This window comes from Xiphophorus hellerii, chromosome 9 (genome assembly GCF_003331165.1).
Source record: "Xiphophorus hellerii strain 12219 chromosome 9, Xiphophorus_hellerii-4.1, whole genome shotgun sequence".
Taxonomy (NCBI): Eukaryota; Metazoa; Chordata; class Actinopteri; order Cyprinodontiformes; family Poeciliidae; genus Xiphophorus; species Xiphophorus hellerii.
In genome coordinates, this window is record NC_045680.1 from 3,354,953 (window position 1) to 3,380,290 (window position 25,338).

The window sequence follows — 25,338 nt, forward strand, 5'->3', positions numbered from 1 at the left end:
ATGCAATTTACTTTTTCCTAAAATAAATAGGGATTTGTAAACAGTTCCAGTGCTGGAGACTTGTTCTTATTTTTTAAAAACTCGATATAAGGTTAAATATTTCCCATTTAAGCCTTTTGCAGCAAGTTTAAAATTGGTCCGGTCTACTATCGACCAAGCTTTTTCTCAGCCAATCATCAACTCCAGCAGGCGAAAACACAGTTCAAAAGCTGAGCACAGAAAAAGACAGCACAGTTTTCAGTTCTAATCTACAGAGCTGCAGCTGTCTCTTCCCTTCATCCGCGCTCTCTCCATTTCTCTCTATCTCCCTCCCCTTTATCAGCCAACACAACTAGTCACTTCTCTCTGAAGTTTTTGCACTGCAGACTTCACAGGCTGCTAGGTCACCTGTCTTTCCTCCCGTTATACAGAAAGTGGGGGTGGGGACGGTTGTCTGGCTCAGAGCCACCAGCCACCTGTAGCCACACCAAGTGCTCAGCATACTGGACATGCATTCAATGCTTGTTCACTCGCAGTTAGCTGTATGATTTTGCTGCAACATGTTAATTTTAACACAGTGCTAAAAAACAGGGGTTTGCAGCTTTATGAGACTGAAATGGGTAAAAACATTGTTCAGGATAAAAGATGTGTATAAGAAGCTTTGGCAGGTAATAAGGTGTGATGCAGGGAGTCACAATGGAGGTGGTGGTGATAGATGTGCCAAACTGAAGCTGAGTCTGATAGATCTTCGAACTTCAAAGCATTTTCCCCAAGGGAGCAAGAAAACTCACCTCTCTTGCTTGTATTTCTCTCATTTTTGAATCTGCACATGATCATAAAACACTTGGAAAAAAAAAATGCCTGGCAAAAAGAAAAAAAAAAGATTTTACATCTTCAGAGCTATACATGAGAAAATACCTTAAACTTTATTTTCTTCCCTTTTATGTCCTCCTTATACAAAGAACATACAATATATTGAGCATGTGATGAAGAATAACTTAGGAATTTTGTGACGACTTTATCAATAAAATAGAAGAAAATGTATTTGAGCTACTTCTACTCAGAAAAAATAGCAGTACAATTGCTTATTATTGCTAGCACGTAATTATTTTACAAATAATTGGGTTAGTTATTGGGGCTGCATATTTTTCTGAAAAGCATTTATTCACTGAAATGTACAATGTAGAGAGAACAAGTTTGACTAACATTATTTGGACACTGTTTTTTTTTTTCAGTCATGATGTAATTTTCTCAGTGCAATCTATACATTTCAGCATCTCAGCCATTCTGGAAATTACTCTAGTTTGTGGATTAAGGAAACTTAGAGCCCACTAATGTGCTCTTTGGAATTACAATATGCCATAAAATAATATTACGAAGATAATTGTGATTCCATATATTGTGCAGGATATAATTTCAAGCAAAATACTGAACATGTCAAAAGTTAGGTTGGCTACTTGCTCTTGTTTAACTTTTTGGAACTAATTTAGGTGCTAACTGCTGGAGGTTTTAACAGCCAGTAGTTTAATTACTAATCAAGTAACAGGAGAACATGTAGCAGGAGCTGACACACTGATAATGTAACACCTACAAAAAATCCAGCTTTATATGCCCAGATCTCTAAAATTAGCTTAAAGAAAGCTAGGTTAAAGAGCACTAGACACATTTATAGTTTTAATAAGTTATAATTCTTTACATTTTCGACCAGCAAACAATTTATCGTGTTTCCCAACCTATTAATTAAAACATGACCTTTAATGTGTAATTTGAAGTCAAAACTTATATATTGACAGAAATGAGCATTAAATTAGGATAGAAGTGAGCTTAGGCTAACAGGATCTTAGCTTTGCTTTGATTCAACTTAGTGTCATTGATATTTTGACCTTTAGGTTTTGAAGTCGGGTCTTTAAAACTTTTAATATATTGCCCACAACACAACCATGACATGTCCAATTAAGCCTAACATGGGAGAGAAAACTTGGCAACGAAAACAGATGGGAGTTGCTGTATGTTAGGCTAGTGGTAAGTCTATTCAATCCACTTCCCAGTGTCTTTCACTAGTTTCAGACCTCAGCTGTTTTCTGGGGTCTCAGTCAGGTCAAGCAGTTTACAGGGGATCAGGTGGTTCACACACTGCTCATGTCTGGCAGCCTATCTTTTCTCAGGGAGGCCACAGAGGGCAGCGGTTAGCATTCGGTGGTATGCTTTAATCATCGCTTGGTCTCACAAACTGACTGCATCTGAAAATAGATATGACTTGTTGAATATGTGTGTGCCTGTATGTTTATGTTTCTGACATGAGACCTCTAGATGTTCTTCTCAACACTTTTGCTGTGAAGCAGTTGTAAAAGTGACAAGTGTGCTGTGCAGCTGCGTAGGTGGTACTTTTCATCAATTGATTTTAGGTGAGGCTCTAAATTGTTGTTTTTTTTATATTAAAGTTTATGTTTAGGATGAAAGCACCCCATAATTATAACTAAAACACAATGTGTCAAAAAATGCCATTGTCCTAACACATAAATACTCATCAATAATTTGTCTTTTTTCTATATTTTCTAAACTGTATGATTACCGGTAGTCTAACAGTAACCTAACTACCTAGCATACAGTGTGCTATTTACCTAGCTGTTATTCAGTAGGATAGAAATTAAATGTATGTTTTATAGACTTTTGTGTGCAGAGTAGTTTTGTTTGATGTCACTTTAAGCTGACATTGTCCTCTGACAAAATTCATGCCTAACTTTACTGGAAAACAAAGATATTTTGTTTCATTCATTCATTATGTATAGATGCAATGTTACATTAGAGGTGATAATGCAGTATTTCCATTTACGATTAAAGTTTTCATGGTGTTAATGCCTAGGTTATGTTTCTGTAGAAAAATTCTCACTATTTATTACTAGTGGCAGGCTGATGGGTCACTTCAAAGGTATATGTTCCAGTGGTGAATCACTTCTTGAAATTCACATCAAGCAGATCATCTTGTCTCTTGGTTGCACAGTCAACAAAATGACGAGATCTCTGCTTGCACATTAGAGATTAGATATCAAAAGTGCTGCCAAGTTGTACGGGGGTCATTATTTATGCTTCAGTAACCAGCGTGTATATTCTTTATCACTATTTTCTAATGCCTCCTCCTACTCAACTCATTTTGTCTCCAGTTTAACCCTTTAGGCAAACATTTTCTGCATCTACTGATAATCTTAGTTGTCAAAGTCAAGACTAACCAAATAGTAACTTTGTCCTTTTACTGATTCTTCAAGCTAAATGTATTTACAGTTTTTTTTCTTCACATCTCTTTGAAAAAAACCTCCCTGTGACTTAAAAAGGTCATTGACACCTGTATCATAAAATTTTTAATCAAATGAACGATTTCAAACTCACCCACATTACAAGATAGTAAAAGTTCAAGCTTTGTTGGTTACTGTGGTCTGCCATCGATATGTTGGGGCACAGCTGTGCATCGAGCTCAGATTTATTGCTATTGCATTCCTAAGAGTGAAACTGGACTTTGAAGATCTTCCTGGAAGCAAGAGAGAAAATGTGAAAGCAGAGCAGCAGATTAAATTATTCAGCAGCGTTTATTTACAGCGATGTGAGCATCTTGGTTATGCGGACTATTTCTGTTTTGATGATGCTCTGGTGCTGATGTTTGAGTTGGAGGCCAAGAAAATGTAGCTTTGCAAATAACTTTTCACCTTATAAGTTCAAACACGCACTCAGAGATTAAAGTACAGGAAGGGATTGCAGCTTGCACTTGTTTACCATGTATAAATGCAACTGGAAGACAAAAACAAGCTATTTCTGTACAGTAGCAGCATAACTTGCTGTAGCGTTTTTACTTTCTTTTCATTAAACTTGAATCTTGACTACCACTGCCTCTTATGACGATCAGCTGTTACAGAGGAAAGCCAGTGGGCTTTGGCCTCACTGCTGCTGCCTGTAGCATATCAGCAAAGATACGTGCAGCTTAGTTGGTCCGCTTGTAAACTTGATTTATAGTTTTTCTGGACTCCATGTGGAATAGATCCCCTTCTCTCACATAGTTATAAAGTCACGTAGGAGCTGTTGGTGTTTATTATCTGTAACTTTCTAAAATTAACAGTTAGACACCCATAATGCTCTTGTTGTTAATAGAGCTTGTAACCTGTGCAGAACATGTTTGAATTCCTGAAGGTAGCCTCTTCTTTCATCTCTCTGATGGCCATTTACTCCAGCCTGTTTTGAGTTATTGCTGGTGGGATTCCTGTAAAAGAATTTGATTTGTTGTCCGTCTGAAAGCATACTCGGAGTAATTGTTCTGAAACCGTAGTTCAATTTTTACTTGCTGTTTTTATTTACACCGCAGTGCCTTGTGCCATTTCACTATTTTACATGACAAACTTCAATGTAATATATTGGGATTTTAGGATATGGACCAGAACAAATGGGACTTAATTGTGAAGTGAAATAAAATAGATACATGGTTTTCTAAAGTTCTCATAAATAAAAACCTGGTGAATTATCAGATATTTGTGTTATCTGACCAGAACACTATTGTCCAGGTCTTTAATTTGAACCCCTACAATGCTTGTGGCTTTATTTCAACAGTAACTTTCTTCTTGCCTTTCATCATACAGTGTATGACTGTTATCAAACAATCACAATCTCTGGTTAATGCTGCCTTGCCTAGTTTTTCCAGCCTTACTAATATTTCAAAACTAACCTTTACAGAACAGCTGGATTTATACTGAGATTAAATTACACACTCAGAACATAGTGGTTATTAGGTTTTTACTACTTGCTAATTTGGGTCATGTCTGTACTATTGGTGGGTAGACTTCAACCCTCCTATTTCATGTCATAACATTTCAGTAGACTGCAAAGATCAATGAATGAATGAATTAGTTAATTAATGAATTAAATAATGATCTGAAAATGTCTTAATACCATTTATCTATTTTTTGACTTCTGTAGAAAATTACTGTCCTAGTTTTTTAGGCATATTTGATTAAAGGAAGTTAAAAAAATATATTTATTCCACAATTTTCTAACTTGTATTTGTAAAACATTTTTTAATACATTTAACGTGTTTTTCGGACTACAAGCCGCTACTTTTTTCCCACGCTTTGAACCATGCGGCTTATAGCCCGGTGCGGCTTTTCTGTGGATTTTTCTTCAACCACCAGGGGGCTCTTTAGCAGGAAATGAATCATTGGAAGTCAAAATTGGAAATAAAAGAAGAAAGCGCTAATTTTCATTTGGTACAAGCACATTTCTTCAAACTCATACCCCCTCATCATGGAAACAACACGAAGAAAAAGATGCCGTTCTTAAGTTGAAGAGTATCGATCTGGCAGTACAGGAGGGAAATAGAGCCGCTGCACGTAAGCTTGGTGTGAACGAATCCATGGTTCGGCGCTGGAGACTCAAGGCTGCGTCCTTAATAGCAGATTGGTATCTCCGCCGCCGAGAGCTGCCGGTGCGCTCTGTAGTCCGGAAAAAATGGTATTTTCTTCCCACTTCACAGCGATATAACAGTTTGTGTTGCGCTGCCACATAGATATCAGTCAATTGCACTGAAATTTGAGGCTGCAATGTGACAAAAAATTTAAATGGTAGGAGTGTTTCTGCACTAGAGCATTGTTTGGTATGTAGCGACTTCTTTTGGACATTTCTTATCCCCTATAGCAGAGATATAAAATGGACACACAGTACTTCAGTGCCATCCAATCCCTCTCTTCAGAAGATGCTGTTACACACCAGTTTCCCCCAAATCCATTCAGCATTTGCCTTTACATTCCTCTTCGGTAGAGCCGCTTTATCATCCAGGGATACATAAAAGGCTTTTTTCAAGCATTTCAATTCTATGGGTAGTGTGTTGGTTGCTTTACCACTGCTGCAGCAGAGGGATTGCAAACACATTAGAAATGGTATTACTCTCTGCAGCTCACACAGCAGCAAGTCTCTTCAAGGTAATTGTTCTCATGGGGCTTTTTCAATAGAGCAGAACTGTCTGCTTTGTGAAAATACATGGTTCCTTTTGCAGGGTGCAGCTTAATGTAACAGATTCTACAAACAGCGAGTGGCTTGCAGCGGCTGAAAACACCAGGCGCTGTTCTATTTGGGATTTTCTGCTTTTCTGCTTCATGCTGCAAGTTTTAAATATTTTCTCTGGCTCCTTTCAATGGTTTCTCCAGCATTTTATTATTGATATACATCTCAAGTTGGAGAATAATTTGATGCATTGCACAGCTATTTTGCATATATGACTATATTTTATTTATTTATTCTATTAAACTAAACTCTGTGTGATCTTTTCATTTCTGATGAGCTAAATCCCATTTCTTTTTTTCTTCTCCAAACCAATTCCACCGCCTAATTAAGATGCTTAAAACTCACTGCATTCCTTCCCGCTTTTCCCTTCCCTCACGTACGGCTTTTTGATGTTGAATTCAAAGCTGCTGGGTTTTTTTTATTTTTTACATCTAGCACACATTTCACTTTGCCTTGTGCCGTCCCCCTCCTGCAGACTGGGATGAAGGAGAATTGTGAATAAGAATTATGGAGTTCTTAATGAGTGGTTTAAATGCAATCTGTGCATTAATACTTCTATCAGTTAAAATAACCACTACTGGGGATGTAACTCTAAGAGGCACATGTGCAAAAATGTAGGTTTCTAGACATGGGTTGTGGATGTTTGGGGATAGTTTAGCTGAAGGAAGGAAGGGGTCAAAGTGGCCACGCTTGGTGCAGTGCAGGACAACCTTCTCCACCACCACCTGATCAACTCAGGCACATCCTGTTGCAGAAATCTCTGAGACATTACAATTAGCAAAAGAGTGCTCTATAAGAGTTCCCAGCTCTATAGTAGATATTGCAGACCTACATAAATCGAATCACACCAGAGCTCATTTCGAAAAGCTGTCAGGAACAGTGCGGGAAAATTATTCTGTGTAGACAAGTGATTTTTTTTCCCCCCTTGCTGAAATTTTCTTCTCTTTGCAGTAAACTGAGCTCTTTTTTAAGTAAAACCATATGCCCTGCACACCAAAATCCAGTCACTTCTATTCTTGCATGCAACTTTATTTTATTATTTTTTTCCCCCTTCTAACGTCTATACTTATTTCTTCATCAAAGCCTGAAGCTCTTTACTTCCCTATGACCTTGTCTTCTCATTACCTCTGTGTGCTCTCTCAAACTGATAAAGATTGTGCTGTGGACAACATAATCTAATATACATGAATCTCTTTTTTTTAATTGGATCTCCTTCACTTGCTTTCTTTTCTTCATGAAATACATGGAATGGTTTAATTAAGGACTTATCTGTGGGTTATTAAATGCTATTGGTATAATAACGTTTCCTCAACAGACTGAGTCAATTTTCTAACTGTGATCTTCTAAAATGCAAAATGTTAAACTTGAGTTTAATAGTATAAATTCCACTGATTATAAGCCAAGGTTTTATATCTGAACAAGTCCTTCCAGATGATGTTTTTTGCAACAGTAATTAGATTAACTATATAGTGACTTTCCAAGAGCTTACTTGCTTAAATTTAGATTCTTTTGTTTTTGTCACGTTTCTCAAACTTAAGTACTAAGTAAGCTATGTAAAGTGTAAATATATAGTGATGTAATGTGGTTATCAACAAAAGAAGGTTACATTCTCATTCTACGTGTTGTAATCTGTTTTCTTGTATGGCAGCCAGTCAGGATGTGTAGCAGCACAGGTCACAATAAACTTCCACTTCAATATCTAATGCTGTGTTGATCAGCAGAAAGAGGGAAGCTTCTGGTTTTCTGCATAACTGAATCGTTTGCCAGCTTGCATTGTATCCTTATTCTGTGCAACCATTTATTTAAACCAGATCCTAGTTTTGTGTGTTAGACCTTCATAATGTTATCAAAAGTTCATCCAATGTAAGAAGATAGAGGGGTAATCATAAACTCAAACGTTAGTTGTACTAATCCTAAAGCACTAATCATAAACATTAGTCCTGCTAATGCTAAAGAGATGCATCAGAGTATTTAGCAGAAGCTAAAGCTAAAGTGCCAACTGCACTTCAAATTATAGACGTTTTTGAATTTAGCAAAAGCACTAAAGGAAAAAAAAATGGCCATGTTGTATTTGTTTGGATATGTGATAGTGTTGCAACACATAATAATAGAAATAAATATTGGTTTTTGGTCATAACAGCAATATTAATATCAGATATCAATATTGGCCCAAGTTTTCTTATCTAGACCAATACATAGTTTTTTGGATCACCAGCTTTATCTGTTCTAATACCTGTTAAATGCAGCAGGATCTCTTTGTAAATAACCTTCTATTGAGATGGTGAGTAATGCTAATGCTAGACTATCTCTGGGTAACAACTAATATCCTTCCCATTTCTTCTCAAATTTGAATGTTTCTTCAGGAAAATCCTAAACCAGAGTTAGCCCTTCTTGGTTTGAATTAACCATAAGAACAAAGTATTTTCTTCACAGTTGCATCATTAATTTCCCCAAATTTTGGAATTATTTAGTATAACATCATCTGCCTCTGTTATTTGTGCTGAACTTTATAGCTGCTTAGAACTGCATTTATCTCAAAATAAAAGATTTTTGTTGTTGCCTCTCAAAACAAAAATCATTGCTGAGAGTTTTGTTGTAACTAACCTTGATTTAAAGTTAAGTGCAGTATGCTGCAAGGCAAATATGAGGATGACTGAGATTGGGTTATTTTACTTTAACGATTAAATCATCAGATTAAGAGACCAGCATGAGTTTTTAATGGTGCTCGTTCTTTATTTATTTAGGCAGCTGGGTATTAGGGATATTTGGAGAATTTCAGCCATTTTCCATGGAAAGTTTTATTCACGAGTCATAAAATCTGCTTTAATAAATGTTCTGGGCATCAGATAATACAGTTAGCAACTTAACTGCACTGTAATGAAACAAGAAAAGTCTATTACTTTTAGCCGATGTTTGATTTTGGTTTTTGACCAACATGGTTTCACTTGTTTCCCTTTATGACATCCCTCTACGTCTTAGGAAATAGTTTAAGTAAAAGCAGGAATAGTATAAAGCTGAGTGATCAAACTTACAGATCTGGTTTGTAGTGATAAATCTGCAGTTTCACCAACAATCAATCGGCTATTTTCTGTAAATTCTCAACCGCTTCCTCTTTGCATGTCTGCAGGTTTGATGGAAACTTCAATACCAACGTGTCGAAGACCATCTGCTGTGACAGACTTTCCCCCACAGTCAACAGCAGAGCATTCAACCCGGGACGAGACCTCAACTCAGGTTAGTTTAGATCTCCTATTCCTGTACAGAGATGACACAAGGAGGATTTCTTGTATGCAAGCTAGCCTGCCATGAACTGCAATTCCCATTGAAGCAAGTTTTCATGACAATATTATCAGTTTTTTCCCTTCTCAGCTCCAGAAAGTTTAACATCGTCAAGAACATTGATGTTAGCTCTATAAAAGACTCACTTTTCAGAGGCCTTTTGAAACTCTCTCTGTACATGTTCATTTCATTTTTTTCTATTATCATTTTTGTCAACCTTTTATCTTTAACATTAAATAAACTTACTTTACTTTGAACTCTAGTTTGCAGGTTTATTAAGGTCTTCCGTTCTTTTTTCACTTTGAGGAGAATTTAACTTGATGTCAAATTTGACATCAAGTTAAATTCTATTTGACATCAAAAAAATAAGCCCTCTTGTTAAGAGATGGTTAGTAAAAGCAGTGGAAAACTGCTCGTTATGACGGCCACCACAACACATTTAGTGTTTCCAGATTGCATGAGCCCAGCTACAGATTACGACCTTGTGAAGCTCACATATGTGTTTGCAGCACACGTCTGTCTGGATCCGACTCAGAGGAAAATGGAAAATTATCATTTAGCTCCAGTTTTCAAACAGCTGGCTTTTCCGCTTTAGCGCTGTAACTCAGTTTACTTTCTGAACAACACATGCTCATAACATGCAACTTTATTTATAAGAATAAATAGTGTTATCTTTGCGATTTGCAAATTGTTTCCTGGAAATTTAGTCTTCCTCATTGCAAACTAATTTTACCATTCTTTAGGAAAAAAAATAAAAATTTTATGACCCTGATTAAATTGATGGATCCCATTCCGCACCGATTTCTCATCATTCTCGAGGTGTAGGCATTCTAAAAGAGTGTGATTTTAAGCCTTGACTGTTTGTTTTGCCAGACTGGTTGATTATTTTACTTGCAGTTTATTGTTTTAACATACTGGACTAGCTAAATGAAATTCTTGAAACTTTCTTAACAGATTGTGCTTCCAGAATTTTCTGTGTATTCAGCTATTTTTAGATACAACTTCAGTAAGGTGAGTTTGTTTTAACTAGATCAGTTTGACAGCGATAATAAATAGTTGGCATTAAAGTCCATCCTAAGCAATCGGATCCCATCTACCATCATATAGTAGAGGGTTTTGCTGCAGGAGGTATGAGAGACGAAAGGCAACCTGCAAATCTGAGTCAGTCGCACCAGTTCTGTCAGGAGTGGGCAAGAATTTCAACAAAACTATACATCTGTCATTCTGTTGCTACTCTGGCTCAAATCTTTCTTTTCTTTTTTTTTTTTACTAGTAACAGCTCTCTACAAATCTTTAGTTCCTGGCAGTTTTAACACATCATCATTGGTGGGGCTTTATTTTCCTTACAAGGCCAGTCGTAATGAGTTCAAGTTACCCCTCGGCCTCCCTGCTCCTCTTCTCGTCCCTCACACTAACTCCTCCTTGACCTCCTCATTGCCACTCTTTTCAGTCTCTCCCATTTGTCTCAGCCTAGTCTAAACAAGGCTGCTATAGCGGGAAGGGAGGGCGTGGCTAAGGACACAAGAAATAATTGAGGAGGAGAGAATGATGAATGAAGGGAAAGAAGGGAGGGGCGAGAACTGATTGAAATGGAGTAATTGTATCTAGACTGGGTTGATTCCCCAACCCCCTTCCCTTTTTATCTTTCATTTTCCTTCTTCTTTTGGAATGGACAGGAACAATGGTGGATATTGGTGAAATTAGTTTTTATACCAGCAGGTGGGTGAGAGATGAGAGGCTGAGTGCAGTTTGATTACAGTACTAGTTTGATCCATCTACTTTTTCCCCTTCTATCTTTTTCTTTCTTCCAGTATAATTTTTCCAACTTCAGATCCCCAATTTCCCATTCTACCCCTTTGCTTTCCATCTTTTTTTGTCTACCTGTCATATATTTTCTACTTCCATTATTGGTCACATTGTTGCTCCAGCATGCATGTCCAGTCTCTCAGCCTATAATGATTGACTGATCATAGTTATGAGGCTGAATTCGAATTACTAAAGCTTACATATCCCACTACTGAAATTGTCACATTTCAATTTCCCTTCAAGAGGATGCAAGAGCAATAGAGGTAAGAGCAGAGGTAAAGCTACGTTATGTGTGATGGAGCCTTTACTGTAAAAGGGTTTCACTAGTTTTGAAAAACACAGACAGATGCTTCTGTAGTACCCATTTTTTTCATTTTGTATTAGTTTGGAGTTCATCTAGCATGTCTAGCTTTATTGACTGGAAATCTCTGTGTAGGCCACCAACATTTCCTAAAATGACTCTTTTTTTTTTTTTTTGTTGAACTCTGAATACTTTTCAAACTTGAACAAGGTTTTGTAAACTATCTTCATTTCTCTGGACTTTTTTGGCATCATTAAAGTATTATTGTATGCAATCTGATTTGGTATTTGAAAAACAAAGCAATTTTGTACTTAATGATCTGTAAGACAAACAGTGAAAGCAGTAAGGGAAATATTTCACTTTGGTTTTACATAAAAACAGACAGCAAAGTTTTCTATAAAAGGTAGAAGTCTTGAAGCAAGTTTTTTTTCTACTTACTAAACAAGAATGGACTCCCATTAAGATCCAGTACTATAACCAACCATCCCAAAAGCTTTAACATAATCAAGCTATCAAGTGTAAATTCACAACAGGATGACTGTTTTTTCACCAATACCAGGTGGCTCAACAGGGAATTACAGTGGTTTTGTAGACTCAGTGCATAAAAGGAGATGGGAAAGCTAAAGTAGCAGTAAGTAGTTGTCATGTGGTCCCCATTTCTTTGGGTAGATAGCCATTTGTCTTCACAAGCCTTCTTCTACTGCCAGCACTACAAAGTGGTTCCTGTTTATAAGAACTAAAGAGACAAATGAGGTAGTAAAGGGGAAATGTTCAACACTCTAGGTGAACCTGTTTAAGTGGCTTCTCTTTCTTGATGAAGTGGAGTCAATGGTTTTTTGGTTGAATAAAGACTGTTTTTTCTCTAATGCCCAACTAAAACATCACCCTCCTTCTTTATGACAAGGCTAAGAAATTTGTGAGTTTGTTGAATGAGCGGACAGAGAACAATTCTGGAGTGTCTGGCAGTCATTGTAGAAGTAATTAACAGAAGAATAAACATATTGAAATCCTTTTCCAGGTCACGGAAACCAAATTCCACAAAGCTACAAATGACCTCCAGGATGTTTATTGAATATTTATTATTGCTACGAACTCAAACATTAAACATCTGGGCAAATAGTTTAACTCACCATAACAGACTACCCAAATAACAAGTAATGACCTCATGTGGTTTGTGAAAATGAAGTCATTTGTTTTCTTGTCATATACCGACTATGTTTTGCTATTTCAGTCTGTGCATCTTTTGAAATGGTCTCTTAGGATAGGATTTGGTCATTTGACCTGATGTTTGCATTTTTATATCGTATTAGCTTTAAGCTTTTGCAGCTATTGTCCAACTTTTTATATATTTATATGTATATACAGTACAGACCAAAAGTTTGGACACACTTTCTCATTGAATTCAATGAGAAAGTGTGTCCAAATGTTTGGTCTGTATTGAGTACAGACCAAAAGTTTGGACACACAGTTGTGTCCAAACTTTTGGTCTGTACTGTATATATAAATAATCACCTTCTATTTTGCCAGACTTCGGACACTAAAGAGTTGGTGGGCAGTTGGTTTTTAGATGGAAATACAAAAGCCAGTGAAAGAATTGGTAGTAACGAGTCATCACCGATGACTCGTTACTAAATTGGGGTCTAAGTAAGGCCTATATTGTTGTTCTTGTTATAGAACTTTAGTGACTAGTGTTAATAGACAGGATTGGGACATTTTCTAACTACTTTTCGTATTTGAGAAAGATCTGCCAATGGAGTTCATCATGATAGTCATGATTGGAAAAAGAATAAAAGTTATTTGCCCACTGCTATGTATAACTGAATTTTTTTTATGGGTAGAAATTTACGAAAACGGTAAATAAAGCTGTTTTTCTTAGGTCTGGTAAATCTGGAACTTTATTATGCAAGAATGGAAAATTATTTGCATTTTCAAACTTTACTTTCTTCTGATTAAATATCTGAATCTTCCATAATGAGTCGAATTGACCAGATCTTTTTCCACTAACTACGTCAAGTCTTGAGTGGTACCTTTTTTTGGAAAGAGTTGACATTTTATGAGCTTGTTTTAGATCGTCATTTTGTTATGTGATCCACATATTTAACATATTTAACTGAACCTGAGCAGTACTGAACACTTCTCTCAAAGGTGTGTTTGGGATGTTGGTTTCACTTTGAAAATCTTTTCATGTTTGTTACTTCTAGGCACCTCCACATGTCGTCAGCCTGCTGAATTTGTATAATCACCATTTTTTTTGTCTTCCATCTTATGTGCAGTGTTGGCAGACAACCTGAAGTCCAACCCAGGGATAAAGTGGCAGTACTTCAGCTCAGAGGAGGGCATCTTTACCGTCTTCCCCGCCCACAAGTTCCACTGCAAAGGAAACTACGAACATCGCAGCCGGTACATATCGCCCCTTCTCTCTCTTAAAATAGTTACATTTTTAAAATGTATTTAGGGACTATTCTTTTAAGCAGATAATGAAATTGTTTCCTGCTCTACACACACGTGACAGTTGGATCTATCTGCCATGTTGTTGCCTTCGTTTTCATCACCCCCATGCACCCTTCAACCCACTGCCCCCTCCTCTCCTGGTTGCTGTAGGGTGGCCCAGAGGGCATGCTCATGGCATGCCGCCCTTGTACTTCATGACCATACATGCCTTTAGCAAGAATGTGCCTCTGTGCCACTACAGACTGATGGAATTTCACACCCCAAGTCTGTTTTTTTTCCTTTTTCTTTTTATAAACCCTGACTTGAATATATCTTTCACTTTATTCCTTATGTACTTTGCATCTTCACTTGATTTTTCTCATCGCAGTTTGTATTAGCAACTTGGCGTTCGGCCATGGGGAGAAAGGATGTTGGTTGGCCAACTTCGGTTGTGAATAAGGCTTTGTGAGCAGAACCCCCCACTCTGTACCTCTGTACGTGTTTTCTTGTCCAGCAGACCACACACAGTGGCTTTGAATCCCCGTCCACGTCCCATTCTGCTTACAACATACAACCATCGACATGTCAAACTATGGATTGCAAACATTTTAGTTCCAACCCAACGGTTTTATTGGTTCAGGATAAATGATTGAACTCATCGGATGCACTAATCTGATTTCCCAAATTAAAAGTTTCCTCTTTCATTACTTTCAAAGTGATAACAGGTTGACTTTCCTAGTGCAACAATTAGAGGTTGTTCAAGTTGCATCAAAAAGTGAAACTCATTAATAATAGATTCATCACACACAAAGTGCATAATGAACTTAATTCAAATATTTTATAAAAATCGATTGTTTTCTGGATACACACACTCAAGCTAGTCAATGTCTTGTATAATTTCCCCTATTTTTGCACCTTGTGGGTTTACCTTTTTCCAGTTTTCCATTGTTGGGTGGATACTTCATTCTTTGACTTGCCAGCTTCTTTTTGGTGGCTTAGGGGCGTATCTGTAACTATCTGGTGAACAACTATCTTGACGACAGTCTTGCCCGTCTGGTTTGTGTGGACAATTGGGCTTTTCTGGAGAAAATTTAACCCTAAATCTCAAACTTTAGAAAACACCAGACAGTAGTATGGCCTTGGTTTGCACCCAAATGATCAGAAAATTGACAGAGCTCATTAAAATTTTCAATCCAGAAAAATCTGGGGGTGATGTAGAATGTTAGGTACCTGGTGGACTGAATTGGACTGGACTGGACTGGACTGGAGCGGACTGTCCGGTGCCTCACTTTGAGTTTTTGTGTTCTTGTTCCAGGCCTGTGTACGTCTCTGCAGTGCGTCCACAATCCAAACACATTGTGGTGATGGTCGACCATGGAGCGTCTATAACAGATTCACAGCTTCAGATCGCCCGTGATTCTGCTCTTGTGATCCTTAATTCCATCGACGAACACGATAAGGTTTGTAAAAGGAAGCAGACGTTTCTCCGATTGATTAGGAAACGATTATTTACAGGTTGCTTTGAAAGATCAGGAAGTTCATCCATTTAGGTGAAATTGCCTTGTCTCTCTGCAGATCTCCATCCTGTCTGTGGCAGAAGCGGTCCGCTCCTGCTCTCTGGACCAGTGTTACAAGAGCCTGCTGTCTCCGGCCACTAGCGAGACTAAGAGGAAGATGAGCACCTTCATCTCTAACATCAAGGCCTCTAATGGAGCCACGCAGCATGCAGTTGGCTTCCAGAAGGCTTTCCAGCTGCTCCGCAACACCAGCAGCCTCAGCAAGCAGAGCTCCAGTAAGTCCAGACAAAACTTTCCAACTCCTGCTCTTTTGCATGTGTGACATGAGATTCCCTGAGCCCTTTAATCATTAATGTTTCATGTCACGCACTAGCTACAGATATGGTCATCATCTACCTTTCATCTGGCGTTACGTCTCGAGAATCGTCCGAGCTGGAGAAGAGAGCGACGCTCAGCGTGGTCAGAGAGGAGAACCGACACCTCAACAACTCCGTCATGATCCTCACTTACGCTCTTATGAACGGTAGGTGTCGATGTCAAATTTATTTATGTAGCACTTTTAAAAACAGGTTTAAAACTGCACCAAAGTGCTTTACAAAAATGATAGTAGAATAAGTTGATGAAAAGAGAAAGAGAAATAATAAAAATGGATGGATCATCATGTGCGTGTTTCTACCAAATTAATTTCTTCTGCTACCAGGTGTTCTCACAAATCATTTGTTGTTTTGTATATGTTATAGATTCTCTTTATTTTCTTTGAACCTTTTTTTTATTTCACATTGATAGTGTTAGAATAGAACCAACTATTGGTAAAATAATTAGAAAGAATTTCCACCTGAAGCTTTCACAGATTATTTGGTTACTTAGTTACGTTATTAATCCTTTTTTTTTTCTTTTTTTGTCAGCTATTGATAGAATAACAATTGTCACAATTTCTTTTTCTACCAGGTGTTTCCACAGATCATTTGTTTACTTATTTTTATGTCATTTACTTTTGATTGCATATTCAAGGAGAAGAAAACATTTATATTATCTCATCTTTACCAACTATTTTTGAATTATAAAACATATTTGGTTGCATGGTACCAAGAATAAAGGCTTGCAATAGTTAGATTCCTTGTGTGACTCCATCTGCCTCACCACTTAAAAAACTAGTTTGACCCTAAAGCTGTTTCGATGCATTTCAACAATCTGAAGCGCTCTTACATCAGCTTTTTGGCTCATTTTGAGGGGAATTGAGTTGTTGCTGTGAAATCTAGTCAGTTATGGGGAACATTTTTTATACCTTTAATAAGTTCACTATGTTGCTGTTGGAAAATGAGAAGTTTTGTTCATTTTTTTAATACCCCATCTCCTTTTATCTGTTCTCAAAATAAGCCTGGAGGTTACAAAGATGCTCTGAAACATTTGACGGTTTCTTGTTTATCTGTGTTGAGTCTGAGGTCTGTATTCTTCTTTCTCTCCGTTTTCAGTGTCTTTGTCTTTCCATCTGCCTCCTCTAATTCCCACCTCCCTCCGCAGGGCGCACTAACCCACCCCTTCTGTGCATGCATTAGGCCACCATTAATACAAATCATTTTTGCATCGGAGAATGGAAATGAGGTACATCTAAGAGAAAGGGGGAGAGCAAGACTTCAAAGGGCCGTGCCGCTGCCTGGACGTGTGTGACTGACAGAGGACCTTGGCTCTTTAAAGAGAGATGATGAAAAGGATGCAGAAATCTCTCGTTCTCCTGGTGTATTAGAATTGCATATTCGGAAAAACATTTGTTTCGTTGCTGATGCTGTTGCACGACTCTGAAAGGCTCGGCTTGTGGATGGGCTGGGAAGAGGGGTGTCTTTATTTTTTTTATTTATTTATTTCTTTTTTTGCTGCATCTCCTGCCAAATGTGAAGTGCTGATTGTTGAAGGAGATCAGCAGTCTCACCGGCACTACACTGCACAGTTGTGTGTTTCACTGTGTGTGTGTGTGTGACAAGTTGCAAAAAGCATTGGCTTATGCAGTCCATTGTTTTGTAACTCAATTCTTAATCAGATGTAAAAAATAAAAAGAAAGAAAAATTTTCTCCCTTCAGATCAAATATTTTTGGGGAATATTGGAGCATAAAAACCCCTGCAAATGAAAACTGCAGGTATTTCTGCTCAGCCTGAGCTGTCAGCAGATTTTCCTCCTGGAGTCCGTTTGACGCTGCCACCCATCGCCTCCACTCTGCGGTCCAGCAGGGTGATCAAACGAGCAGAGCCCTGGCATTAAAAAAGAGATCCCACTGTAATCCGTTCAGTGATTGGACGCTGGCAGACGCTCGACTCTGTCCTTCCCGACGGCATGTGGGATGCCAAATGTTCCAGGTGACAGCTGTGGGGGCTTGTCATCCATCCATCCATCCATCCATCCATTGAATGGTTGAATGACCTTGTGAAGCCTGTTGAGATAAAGTCAAAAGTGTGCTTTGCTGTCTCTGTTCTGCATGTTTATGTTTTAAGTATTGGCAGATTTATTTATGTCATGGTGTTGGAGTTGACAGACGACAGCTGGGCTTGGAGGGAGCTTGGGATGGCTCAAGTCAAGCTTGTCAAGTCGGGGCCTGAATGTATTAAAAGAAATCCCTGATGCAGATGCAGAAAAAAAAGTTCGAAAATTTGTAAACACTGCTTTTGACTTTCCACTAAGAAAATGTGAGAAGTCGGAGTGTTTTATGAGTTTCTAAGTGATTTTTTTTTTTTTTTTTTAAACATTGTTTGCACATAGAAATCTGCAATGTAAGTGTGGCTTACATTTGTGTTCTGCTGTGGATCCCCACAGCATGAGGCTGCCACCACTAAATTTCACAATGGGCATGGGACTCAGGGTGTTCAAAGTTCAATCTTAAGTGACCAGAACATATTCCACTGGAATTCATTCTCCTTTTTTTTTTTTATTATTTACAATTTGACAATCTTGCCGTTCTCTTTCAACAATCAATATTATGTGTTCCATGGTTAATAAATGATGTGTCAATAGGCAAGTCACCATAAGGAATTTTAATGGATGATAAATTGTCCCAGAAATTATTGCGATAAACAGTAACAGGGTCGTTTGAGATAATTTTCAAGTAATGCATTGGAATAATAATACAAATTTGCTCTCTCAAAGACTAATAAACTTTAAATTACATCTCGTTGCTTGTACTTGTGACAGTGCAATGACAATAAAGTTGAATTCTATTCTATTCTAAATTTGTACAGATAAACCACAAGGGAACTGGAAGAAGTTAAACCACCTGTAATTTTTCTTCCACTTTAATTTTTGTCCTACGTCTGGACTAAAATCCCAATAAAATACCTAAAAATTTCTGGTTATAACTGGAAGAAATGTTAAACTTACCAGTTATGAATATTTTTGCAAGACTTCAGTCATATGTGAAAGCCGATTTTGGTTGGTTACCAAGTTAACAGGCATGTCAAGCCATGAACCCAAGGTTTGTTTATGATATTGGTTCAGAATTGACTTTTATTGTCATGTTGTTGCTCAGTTTCTCTTCCTCTACCCATTTCCTCCCCCAGAGGGAGTCACGGGCTTGAAGGAGCTGGCCTTCCTCAGAGACCTCGCCGAACAGAATTCCGTCAAGTACGGCGTCGACCGAGCGTTGGAAAGGGAGCGCGGATCGGCCGGAGCCCCCATGATGCCGGTGGTGAAGGGCAGCATGATGGTGCTGAACCAGCTGAGCAACCTGGAAACATCAGTGGGACGCTTCTACATCAACCTGCCCAACCGCATGATTGACTTGGTGCGCTTCAGCCTGCCCTACTCCGACCCCATGGGGGATGGTGAGTGGTGGGGACCGGCTTGGAACGACGGAAAACTCCAGCATCTATCTCATACTTGACCATTTAATTATAGAAATGCATTAATCAGGATTTAATTGGTCCATATCAAATATAGCTGCAGCTAATGATTCTTTTAGTAATCAATTGTTCTAATATTCTGATGATTAATCAATCATCAGATAACAAAATTGGAACAATCTGCTGATGTTTCATTTAACCACTTAAACCCTTTCATAGAATATAAGAAATGCATTTAAATACGCAAATAAAAAAATTATTCCTTTTTAAATGAGAAAGTGAACATTTTATTGCCTAAAATACAAAAAGCATTTCTTTAGTGAACACTTGATCATTTGTAGCAAAATATGCATCTGCAGCTAAAAAATTAACAATTAGTAATTGGATAGCAAAAGGAGCTTAATAGGATATTTTTTTCAGATAGAATTTGAACCAGGTGGTTTTTTCACTGTTTCAAATTCAATGTGTTGATTTTATTATTCTTAATTTAAAAATTAGATGAACAAAATCTGACTTTAAAAGTGCAGCTGGTACCTTAAAGAGGCAGGATTTTTACATTCAACAGAAAATTAGAAACATCTTCATTCCAGCACTAAAGCATGTCTTCCATTATCAGAGCATAAATAGAGCAAGAATGTGTTTTATTATGCCAAAAAAGTTAGAAATTTTCAGTTTTTTGTGTTAACTAAATTGAACAACATAATGTTCTATGAGTGCATTGTTGTCTGATAGCAAAGCAAGGCTGATCAGAAAGAAATTAAGTTTTACCTTCATGGTGCTTTAGTCGGCCATATTTGACCAGATAGTTGGCAGAATACATTGTTTACGCAGCCTTGAGAACTTTGTCCTTTTTCTGTTTTGCTGCCAAATAATGCCACATTTGATTTAAGAAAAGAATAGATTACAAATGCTTCACTTTGATAGATAAAGTATTGGAAGCATCAATATTTGTTGCTCTAGTAAATTTTCTTATAACCAAGTTGTACTGAAATTAAAGATTGGGTTTCAGTATGAAAATATTCTACTTCAGTAAAATCTGAATTTATTTTAAGATACTTTACTCATCTGTTATAGCTATAAATGTGTGGAGAACGGCATGTTTTTGCTTTTAAAAACCTGTTTTAAAACTACAAATTAGCATAACAAAAACCTTTATTTGCTGTTAAAAATCATAAATCATAGCAATGATTTACTAACTACGCTGTTGTGTGACATAAGTTTTACTAATTTGGAGCCTTTTGGGCTGTTTGGGACAATAGAAAAGGGTAGCCATCTTGCAGTCAGGAAGCTGAGGTTTGGATTTCAGCTTCCTTCCTATCCATGTGTTGTTCCCTTGGGGAAGGCACGTAAATCTAATTTAACTGTGTCCATGTATGTGAATGTGGCTTGTGTGTAGAACTTTAGGTGTTCAGTATGACTAGAAAACCATTATGTACTCTTAAGAAATTTATTTTTCTCAAACTATAACAATATTGCTTGATGGCTGGTAAATTGTGATGTGTTTCAACATGGTTAAAAAAGAAAAGAGCATCTAGAATAGAAATGTCTTTTGAAGACCCACCAGCTGCCTCATGTACCTGTTGCATCTCCTCTAGGCTTCATCATGACTGTGAGCCGGCCCTGTTACTTCGGTAACCTGCTCCTCGGTGTGGTCGGAGTGGATGTGAACCTGGCTTACATCCTCGAGGACGTCACCTACTACCAAGACTCACTGGCTTCTTATACATTTCTCATTGACAACAAAGGTACATAGAGGCACATACAGCAAAATCACGTCTGATTCATGCAGAATGTTGAGCCAATCTTGATCTGCAACTCTTTCAAGCATGTCTGTTTGGCAGACAAGTGAAACATTAGTGAGGTTTTTATTGGATTGCACTGATTACTTTCAGTTCAGTTAGGAAGCTTTTAGTGTGGTGCATTCACTGATTGGAAAAAGTTTGGAATTTTTTGTTTCTCATCGGCCAATAAGTTTTCAGAACCAATAAAGCAGAAAATCTGGGCACCATATGATCTCCTAATGGATTTCTGCTTGTAGTCTTTGACTATTTAAGTAAAAACATAGAACAAATACAGTTCCACTGTTTTAATCTTGCATTTGATCTTTAAAGGTTACACCTTGATGCATCCATCTTTGACCAGACCATACCTAATGACAGAGCCGCCCCTGCATACTGATATTATCCACTACGAGAACATCCCAGGATTCCCTGTTGTCCGACACAACATCCTCAGGTGAGGGAACATCAACAACTATTTGAAAAGTGACAAAGAGAGCAGTAGCTCAAATTGCTCAAGGCATGGCTGTACAAGCAGGAAGATTTTGGTCAAATTTTTACACTAATCTTTTGATTGTTCTGTTTGTGCAGCCTCCCTTTAGGCAGTCAGATCATTGCTGTGCCCGTCAACTCTTCCCTTTCCTGGCACACAAACCGGTTGAGGGACAACAGCAAAGATGCTTACAATGTCAGCTATGCCTGGAAACTGGTAGGTTTTCAGTCGGTGTGCGGTCCAATAACCACTGAAAACACATCCGATTTATTCATGTTTACCTCCACATATGAAGTACATTATTGTCACTGCACTGCGCTCTAAAGTCCTGCTAAGATTTATGCGCTCATCCTTCACCGTCTTAAATTAGGTTTAGTGTAACAAAACCCATTAAGCCCCAACACCCAGAACCTGTCTGAATCTGGGTTGAATGTTCGGAACAAATTGCAACTGGACGGCCACATCACCATGACACCACTTAGACGTTTTGGCAGAAGCAGAAGAATCATCTTTAATTTCAGCATGTCACTTTTGCTTCTTTTTAAATGCTTTCTGACATTTGGGTTATTCTTTCCAAACAAGAACAAGCGTTCTAACAAGTCACATTTGACATGAGTTTGGCAGTGCTGCAGGGTTTTTAATGGGCTTTCCAGAGCCAGAACATCACTGAACCTGCCTACAAAAACATCATTTGAGAAGAGAGTTTTGTTTCCCACAAAGGTCGCCCCGTTTTGCACTGCTAATAATATCCAGGTGGATTGAGATGCAGATTTATTTGAAGAGATGGTGTTGAGAACAGTTTGGATCTTTATGACACTTGTATTACTGCCTGATTTTAAGTAACAAATGCAGCGATAGTCGAACAATGAAGGGTTAATTTAAGATCTGTTTTTGAAAGGGACACATTTATGCTCTCCTGCAGCCATAAATCTCTGGCACTGTAAAGTTGAGCTTGTCTTTAAAAACAGGAATGCTGAGCACAAGGATTTTAAAGCTTCAGATTTATTTGGAAGCATAAACAATTGCTCACCTGTGTATGTGAAGATGAATTAAGATACACAGTGGAGCATCTCCAAAATTGTCTTAATTTTAAAAATTGGGGGATGTAGCTTTTATGTTTTTTCCAGTTCTCAATCAGTTTGCCATTTTTGCTCATTTTTACCTCCATTTCACTTAACCATTACTTATCAGTTGTTTAAGTAGTTGTATGTTTATATGCAAATGTTCACGCTTTAGGATTTAACTACATATTGTTTTCTGGATATTTTACAGTACACCTTTGTTTCACTGATTGTGGTTCTAAACTCCTCAAATTTGGCCAGTTATGACCTGTGAGCAACCCAAAATAGATTGCAGTGACCTTCTAATTGGTCTTTATGGGAGTCGCATAACTATATTTTCTACCATTAGAAAATATTGTTTTCTAATGGTAGGAAATATAGGAGATTATAGAAAATGCATGAAACATTCCCAAGTTGGGTACTGTCGTGGAAAAAATACTATTTCCAAGCACTGTTCAGGTGAAATCACTCAGTCAGGTTTATTCATGTATTGTGCACAATACAGAGAGCTTGTAGGACAATCAATAATGAAGCAGGTCTGGATGAAAAGCTCTGCCAGGCAGAGACAACACATGAGTTTTATACAAAGGGATAAGGGATCCTAAGCATGGGAAACAGACTGGTTCCCATGCAGCTTTGAAAAACAACGTCCAACCTTGTACATGTAACCAAAATAGTTTAACTTGGTGGGAATATACAAGAACTTAGAATAAACATATAGCAATACAACTAGCAGGTGTGACCTTACTTTAATTTTTCCACTACAGTACACATTGTGGTCACTAAAGTCCTGAGTACAAAAAGATCAAAATTGAAAAATGGTCTTGAGATGTCAGGGAAATACAGTTGTGTTTTTAGACTTTTACGTTTTTTAAATGATCCACTACATAAAATTATATATTGATTATGTTTAAATGAAATCTTTTATTTTATATTTGCAACATCATGATCTGCATTTTTACCAGACCTCGGTTGTTCTGGTTTTGGATTTACTGATTGAGAATCCATTGTAAAACTAATTCAAAGCCCATCTTAAATTAGGGTTTGAAATGAAACCTGTGGTTTTCTTAACTGGTTGAGATGCAAAACAAAGCTCTGAGCTGTTGTTTAATATCTTTGATGTTTCATAACAAAGATATGAAATATTACTAACACTGCTTTAAATAATCTGTATTTAGTGCAGAATAATTACTTCATCTATTGAGAAGTGCTGATCCAAATTAGTTTAAATGTAAAAAAGAAACAAAACCAAAAAAACTGTATTAGCCTTTTATTTCATTACCCAACTTCAACTTTGTGGTATTTTTATGATTTATACAAAAAACGGATAATGAAACTCAACACGATAAATGTTTTTTGTTTAAATATTTAGTTGTCATAAAGGCAGATAGGTGAATTGAGAAATCTGAGCCTGGAAAAGTATTGAGTTGTCAAATAGGATTCTGGAAATCTTGAATTGCAAAATAATTCGTCTTGTATAATCAGTTGCAGGAAGATTTTTCAAATAAAGGAATTATTCATACCAAAGTGTAACTCTTTCTCCATGTTGTAGACTTCCACTGTTTGGTACATTTCTTTAAAAGGATATTACAGAATCAAAAGTCATAGTTATACAACTTGTTTTTAATTTGTTTTTATCAAAAGACATTCAAAAGAGAATGTCTTTTGACAGTTATTGGGTGTATCCAACTAGACTCACTTACGGTAACAAAGGAGTCATAAAAGCATCCAATAAGCTCTCTTCTTTTATCCCTCAGGTCCAGGACACATCTTTTATTCTGTGCATCGTGTACATCCAGCCAGAGATCCCAGTGAAGCAGCTGAAGAACCTGAACACGGCACCCAGCTCTAAGCTACTGTACCATCGCTTAGACCTGTTGGGCCAACCCAGCTCCTGCCTGCACTTCAAGCAGCTCGCCACTGTCGGTACGGACAACTCTAAATTCAACAGACCTTTATTATAATCTTACTTAGCTCTAACTTTACTGTCCTTCTGCCTATTTCCCAGAATCCCCCACAGTGATGCTGTCTGCTGGTAGCTTCTCCTCTCCATATGAACATCTCAGTCAGCCGGAGACGAAGCGGATGGTGGAGCACTACACGGCCTACCTCAGTGATAACACCAGGCTTATTGCCAACCCAGGCCTCAAGGTACACAAGCCTTTAAAACACACAGCATTCACACATAAAGAGGTAATTTGTTTACCTAACAAACACATGGGGCACTCCCAGCCTGAGGTCGGACTGGAGGCCTTTTTACATCTCTTCCTCCTGTTATGACACTTGCATCCTAAACTTCAACTTACCTCTGTCATGTTTTGTGGAGGACTGTGCTTTAATAGGTGTTTTTTGGGCAACCTTGTTTTTAAATAATTCTGCAGGTAAAATTTCAGAAGTTGTAAAGATGGTCTGCAACTTTAAGAGGAAGGGGATAAACTCCCACAAAGGTTTTGGCATTCTGTGTGCATTCCTTTCCTGGGGGGAGTTGGAAGTCCAAAGCTGAGCCTCAGTGCAGATTCCCAGGCTAGTCTTAAAGACCCCCTCCAGTGACCTCATCACCCCTTTCAAACTCGGAGGTTTGTCTCGGAATGGTTCTGAGATGGTATTTTTCCAGGCTTAGCGATTAATCAGTCAGATTTATTTCCCCTAATGACACCTCATGAATGTTATTCACAAAATGACTAAAAAATGTCATTCATTTTTTAGTCATTTTGTTCTCAAGCCAAACATTGCAAAACGTTTTCACAACTTGCATTCAAGACAAAAACACACAAAATGAATCCAAGTTTCTTCAACCCCTGCTGTTTCTCTCCATCCTCTCTCATCTTTCATC

At 37.7% G+C, this 25,338-nt stretch overlaps 1 protein-coding gene across 1 annotated transcript in view; it reads left to right on the forward strand.

Annotated features, from left to right (window-relative positions):
• Positions 1-25,338, forward strand: part of cachd1 (cache domain containing 1) — a 79,727-nt gene that overhangs the window by 37,894 nt on the left and 16,495 nt on the right. The window contains exons 4-14 of the mRNA XM_032571708.1: positions 9,143-9,249; positions 13,675-13,801; positions 15,147-15,291; positions 15,407-15,623; positions 15,722-15,871; positions 18,892-19,155; positions 20,769-20,918; positions 21,285-21,408; positions 21,543-21,660; positions 24,263-24,431; positions 24,514-24,656. Coding sequence (XP_032427599.1) covers positions 9,143-9,249; positions 13,675-13,801; positions 15,147-15,291; positions 15,407-15,623; positions 15,722-15,871; positions 18,892-19,155; positions 20,769-20,918; positions 21,285-21,408; positions 21,543-21,660; positions 24,263-24,431; positions 24,514-24,656 — 1,714 coding nt within the window. The remainder of the gene's footprint in view (positions 1-9,142; positions 9,250-13,674; positions 13,802-15,146; positions 15,292-15,406; positions 15,624-15,721; positions 15,872-18,891; positions 19,156-20,768; positions 20,919-21,284; positions 21,409-21,542; positions 21,661-24,262; positions 24,432-24,513; positions 24,657-25,338) is intronic.